We start from the raw sequence: 6703 nt of genomic DNA on the forward strand, positions 1-6703 counted from the left end.
AAGCCAGGAGCGGATCATGACAACTAATGCCTGAAAACGTATCTGCTACCTTTTATTAACATTTGCATTTCAATATGTTTAATACTGCACTAAATGATGCAAGAAAAGTGTAGGTCAGTTAAAATTATTTAACAAACCATTTAGGATCATTACTAGATAGAGTTTCTCGACACAAACATGATGTACGAACAAGAGGTGCAACAAACAATATGGCTACGGTATGATGGAAATCAAATTAAACAAATTGAAAAGCACTTCAGTGTTCAACCTTTTTATTAGAAAAGCACATTGTGAGACTCCAAGCTCATCAGAGATCCACCTTCACTATTATTTCATAGCAAACCTATGTGCATTTAAAAAGAAGAAACTGCACAAATAACCAAACTACTACTTAGAAGTGGTGGCAGCAACATATCTTACTAAGAAAAAACAAACCAGAGCAATAATCATCATTTATGCAAAGAGCTCTATGGTGCTCACTACTCAGCTTTTATCTTCTCTCTAAATGAGCTCTTACCACAAAATGTCTTATTCTGTGTATCCCACCCACACCTGCTATTGACACAAAAACACACACAGATGTACACAATGTATGCCAGCATTTTGCTCCCGATGTAACTGGATTACAAGTGGGAGGCAAGTGTCTTTCTCCCTTCTGCTCCCAGATCCCTTTGAGTTGTCTGAAGGAACTGAAGAACAAGGCTTAGATCAGAGTTAGAAAGAACACATCTGCCTCAACACATCAACAAGAGCCACAATAACACTGCAAGATAAATACTTCTGAATACATCCTCAATATGTATTGTTTAAGACTCCCTTTATAGTTTTATTAAGCATCATTTTGTGCCAGGTTATTTCAGTGTTCAAATAAAATCGTTTTAGGTTTTCTGCACAGCTTTCTTATTGAATGTTGTAAAATAGCATACCTGCTGCAGAATTACATGTTTTCAACTACAACAACAAAAATTACCAAGCACCTGCAATTTTCTCAAATTATAATATTTTCAACTTAAAAGGAGATCATTTACATTTTTACTCATAATTTAAACCAACCCTTTGTTTTTGATAAACACTAAAAGGATGGCTGCTTCTTCTTTTTTGAATCGCACATAATGAGTCAGTCAGACAGATGCACTAGACTCCTGCCAGCCCCAGCCAGGCTCCTCTGTGTCCTCTTACAGCTGAGGGCAATCCCTTACCAAAACATACACACTTGTACACATACATGCATACACACACACACACAACCCCTGACTGGGCTCTGATGGCAGCTATAGCAGCTCAGAGTAACCCCTAAGGGTGTAGCTCTGCAGTGCAACGGAAAGAGCAATATAACGGCCTGCTCTCTCCAACATTGGGGTCACAGTGTTTGCCTTACGATGTGGCACTTTCTGCCACTCAAGCAAAAATCTGGACAAATCACCTCGACAAAAATCTGGACAAATCGAATTATTTCACAGTGCAAGCAGAATACACAGGCTTTTTTTTTTTTGCTTCAACTTGCATGTTTATTTTTTGCTTGAGTGTGTGAACGTTTAAAGCGGTTGTGTGTATTTGTAGCTAAATGGGGACATGCATGATCAGTGTGTTTGTGCGCTGTCTCATTTGTTGACTGATTTGTTTGGGCCTTCTCTGCTTTTGGAGATAACCACGTATAACCAGATATGAATATTCCTAATGGCTTTTTAATGTCTTTCTAATTTGCCCTTTAAAGGGCTCTAATGGACTGTCCCCATGTTTTCACAGAGGGGAGGAACAGTGGATCTGATTCATTTAGTGGTTACCTTTGAGCCTGCACTAAAGCAGACAGAAGCATTACACGTCTTCGGAACTTCTACTGTTGGTAGAAACCCTGATATTTAATTCAACAGTCCACGTAGCCCCATTGTATTTGGCTGTCAGCGTGTCTGAAAGAAGTTCCCAGGGTTTGAGCTTTTAGAGTGAATGTGAGTTTTATATGGGATCAAAATGAACATTTAAGGGAAGATTTCAGGGATACAGGATGGTCAGGCTGCTCTGCTGATTTCCAGACTTCAATCCCTGGTTAATTCAGAGGGATTTTTGCTTCACTCTGAAAGATTTAGCAGAGCATCAGTGTTGAAATGTATATTACATAGCACCTTTTTTGGATTGTAGTTTCTGTTGATGTCAGAATTATTTTTACAAACATCTCTGATAAGTATTCCAGACAGTAAAATTTGTCATTTAAGGAATAGTTAGGCTTTTTTTTTTTAGCTGATTAGTTTAGCTTAGCACAAAGACTGGAAACAGTCTGGACATCATCATAACACTGGTAGGCAGATTGTCCAGGAAATAACCCCTCATAAAACCACAACATGTCATTATTACATTTCAAAACAAACAAGATAATTAATGGGTACTAATTAGAGAGCTTTTTTCTTTTTACCTTTGGACACAGCTAAGCTGGCTGTTTTTCTCCTGTTTTCTGTCTTTGGGCTCAGCTAATGCGAATAAACATATTTCCAAAAATATCAAACTCGTGAATTGTGACCAAGATACAGTTTAAAGAGCAGTACATATTACAGTTAAAAAATAAAGAGAAGATAGAGACTGTTTCTAAATGACCTCAAACATGACTTTGGTATTTTCTTGACTGCAATTTTGCAGGTTTGTAGTACATATTTAGTAGGTCTTACATGTAATGTAATATGCAACACAGAGATGAGAGTGAATGTCTGATAGTATAGTCAGTGATGGGAGGAGTGAGACATATGCAGGTTAATAACCTGTGAGTCTAGCTCTGTTTTATTGGCTGAGTCGGCCTCATGAATCATATGGGTGCTCTATGTGTGTTTGCCTAAGTGTCTACGTGTAAGAAGCAGAGAGAAACGTGCAGAAGGCGAACATGTACAATGATATATGTGTCATTATTCATAGTGCATTTAACCTCACAGCAGTCCCTCTTTTGTTACGATAAAACATATGTGTTGGTTAACAGTAGCGATCACTGGCAAGGAAAGTGCGCGTGAGTCAGAGCGAGGGGGGAAAGGTGTGAGCAGAGGTTGATTGCAAAGCCATTTCCCAGGGCTTTGTCGCGCTCTGTTAGCTGAAGAGTTCCATTTCAAAGACAATTTGTCTACTGCTGAGCACTTTGGCAAAGAGCGGCCTTGTGGTGAAGAAAGTCTGTCGTCTTGTGTGTCTGTGTGTGTGTATCTGAGAAATTTCCAGCTGCCTATTTGTGCCTTTTTTGCATCTATGAGTCATGTGTTACAGAATATATAAGAACAATATACATGTAAGCCTATTTATGAGTATCTGCTTACAGATATGTATGTGCGTGTCTGCACATTTGTGTATATATGGAAAAATGGTGCACCAGAGTTCTGAAATCAATCACTTCTGACATTAACACAGATGCAAGCCCCTTCCAATCACCATCCACTAGCCATCAGTGGCCGGCTGAGTGGCCACATTAGCAGGGTCATGATCTGCTCTTCTGCTCGTTTTCAAGGCGATGTCGGCTTGGCCGTTCGCCCACAAGATTTCTGGAGAGGTCCTCCATCATCTTCAAACCTCAGCCCTGCAGGAGCTGCTGCAGCAGTCACCTACACACGCATGCACTTAGGGACAGAGCTTATGCACAGGAAGTAACTCTGGGCACATTTTCACACCATTTTCTTGTTCGCTCAGCACCTTTATCACATTTATAACAAACTGCACAACTTACAACTTTCTTTCACTTAACAAATCTTAGACAAGCTCTTAGTTGAAATGTCATGTTCATTATTTCCTCTGTCGCCTTTAAGCCATACTGTCACATGTTATGCTGTACATAAATACATTACATAAACTGTACATTATCTAACTTCAGATGATAAAACTTCATCAAACTGCAGTTTGATTCTAGCTTTTGTTTTGATTTGATTCTAGCCTTCTCTTATGTATAGCATCTTCACTAAAACTACTAGGTTTTATACTTATTGTATGTAAAGAGGTCTCACCTACACTGTTTTAATCATTCGCAGTAGTGGGTGTTCAAGGTAACTCTAAGAGCTGCTCTTTAAAAGGGCAGATATATAAAATGCGAACAATGTGCCATCTCAGTGATGTCCTTTAGTTTTTGTAAAAAACAGCCTTGTTTCAGATTTCTTTTCACACTTGTTTTTCTTTTCATGTATATAGTAGTCTTACAACAACTTATCTTGCTTTATAATATAATTTAAAAAACCCTAACCCTAACCCTAACCCTTTGCTGCACAATTTTTCTAAAAGCTAATATGTTTTAAGCTAAAGTCAGGAATTCTCATTCCTTATACAGTGTACAGGACAAATATGGAGTGTACAGAGAGAGTTAAAATGCCTGTCTTGTCTGTTGCTCTTGTATATGGAGCTGTTTGTCTGTGAGATGCCTGTAACCTAAACCTAAAAATATAGGAGCAAAATAAACTGTAAAGACACCTTTACTGTAAGATAGACCATAGTTGATGTGATGCTTATATGGTCACAACTTCTTACTTATGTTATTTACTTTCTCCCAGGTATGCTGTTCTGCAAGACCCAGCAGGCTGGCTGAGTGTGAACCCAGTCAGAGGAACTGTCAACACTTCAGCCTCTCTGGACCGTGAGTCTCCTTATGTCCATGACAATAAATACACAGCTGTCTTCATCGCCACAGACGACGGTGAGTGTCAGATACCCCACTGTACATCATTGATAGAAGATAATTAAACATACACAGTATGTGATGTATTTTAAATAATCTGTAAAACCTTCAGATAAATACATGTCCATTTTGCTACTTTTAATTTAATTTAATGCACCCGTAATTGGTAGTAAGTAAATAAAAGACTTCCAAACTGGTGCCTGGTAGATATTTCCGAGGAAAAACTGAACTTAAAAAAGGTTGTTTGGGACAAAAAAATTAAGGATTGGATTGTTGGTATGGATAGCAATGGTCCTGGTGGATAAAGTGACAAGAAATTAAATTACAATGTTTAATTCAAAGTGTAAACCCACCACAGCACCAGAAGTGTCAACGTAATATATTTACACAAAGTTCACTTTATCTACCACTCAAAACTATTTTTACCTAATTAGGGTGTTAAATGTGTTTTAAGTATATTAATGTGATAAAGATTCTACTATGCTGTGGAGGTGAGCCCACAAGGTTTCCCACCATTTATTCTCATTTGCATTTTACAAAGAATTCTTCCTGGATGAGTGCCAGTGCCGAATCATTGAAGCAAACATGAAAAAGTAGAAACCCTGCCTGTGCATATAAGTACAGTACACTCTTGGAAAAGACTCACCCTGTCTGTTACTTTCACCTAACCATAGTGAAACTGACTTTATCCCATGGTGACAATGGGATGGCCTTAAGTGGCACTGCTTCTGTCGGACCATATGGTCGCTGGTTGGCAGTGTCAGTGGAGCTGCTGCTCTGAGACTTTCCATGGCACAGATGACAGTGTTGAGAGCCCCGACGCATCTCTCCTATTTCTCTTTGCTTTTCTCTTCATGTGTCCCTGTGTCTCTTTGTCCCTCTCTCTCTCTGTCTCTCTCACTCTTCCTATCAATCTATCTGGTCTCCTGTGCTCAGGGAGATTCTGACAGATCCATTAGAGGAACTGAGAGATTCTATTAGTAGGCAGCAGAATAGCACTGTTGTGCTGGGGAATTTGGCAGCCTTAGAAAGATGAGCGTTGAAAGAGGAGTAATGATGGGGCAGGGGGAGAAGGTGGAGGAAGTGGAAGGGTCAGTGGAAGAATAGAAAGGAAGGGACATAAGAGGAGATAACAGGAAAAAAGATATAGAGTTGGGAAAGTGGGTAGGGAATAGATGAAGAAGAAGAGAAATGGTGAAGATTATGAGTGGACAGGGCAAAGATTACTGTTGGAGCCAGAAGATAGCCTACCGTACAGCTCGATATTTTTTATAGTTTTTGAGTTAATGATTGCAACACCAAGGCATTAAAGAAATTGTTTAACATTTTGGTAAATACACATTAATTTTCTTGCCGAGAGATATAAGAAGATTAAGATCATTCTAATGGAACAGCCAGTTAGCTTAGCTTAGCACAAGTAATCAGGAAAAAATCGCCTGTAAAATCATCACCAAAAGCATCTCTAAAACTCACTAATACATCATTTCTCCTTGGTTTAATCAAAAATCAAAGTGTAAAACTGACACATTGTGTGTTGCTGTTAACCTCTATTTCCATTCCTCATAGGTTATCAAAAAAAATATTTTTTCTATTTTGGTACTTGAAATAGGCATCATGTTGGCACTACTAACAAAACAAGTCTAAGAGTTGCTCTGCTTTGAGCTAAAAATGTTAGTAGTGGTGGGACTCGATATAAAAAAAATAATCTAATTAATTAGAGGCTTTGTAATTAATTAATCTCAATAAATCGCATATCAATATTACACGAGAAGCAACATTTTTCAATTAAATGGATTGAATGACTGAATCAATAATAGACACAGAAAACTTAAACAACAAAAAATCTTATTTATTCATCCACTGATGTAACATAACATTGTTCACAAGGCATAAACTTAAATTCAAGTTAGCTATATTCAAGCTTTTTCAGGACTTTTTTGTCAGTCGTGGACTCATTTTGGCTCTGAACCCTGTCATCTTGTCGAGTGTGGATTAGCGACACTGCCGGCTCGAATTAGGAGCGTTGTCTGTGCTAGCTGCAACATGTTTGGCATTGAGGTGGTAGCGGAGGCTGGAAGT

General features: G+C 38.5%; 1 protein-coding gene across 1 annotated transcript in view; it reads left to right on the forward strand.

Annotated features, from left to right (window-relative positions):
• cdh13 (cadherin 13, H-cadherin (heart)) overlaps nucleotides 1-6703 on the forward strand; it is a 319140-nt gene that overhangs the window by 282239 nt on the left and 30198 nt on the right. The window contains exon 12 of the mRNA XM_035665789.1: nucleotides 4500-4642. Coding sequence (XP_035521682.1) covers nucleotides 4500-4642 — 143 coding nt within the window. The remainder of the gene's footprint in view (nucleotides 1-4499; nucleotides 4643-6703) is intronic.

The sequence above is a fragment of the Morone saxatilis genome, unplaced genomic scaffold, assembly GCF_004916995.1.
Source record: "Morone saxatilis isolate NCDOM2014 unplaced genomic scaffold, NCSU_SB_2.0 Contig2, whole genome shotgun sequence".
In the NCBI taxonomy this organism is placed as follows: domain Eukaryota; kingdom Metazoa; phylum Chordata; class Actinopteri; family Moronidae; genus Morone; species Morone saxatilis.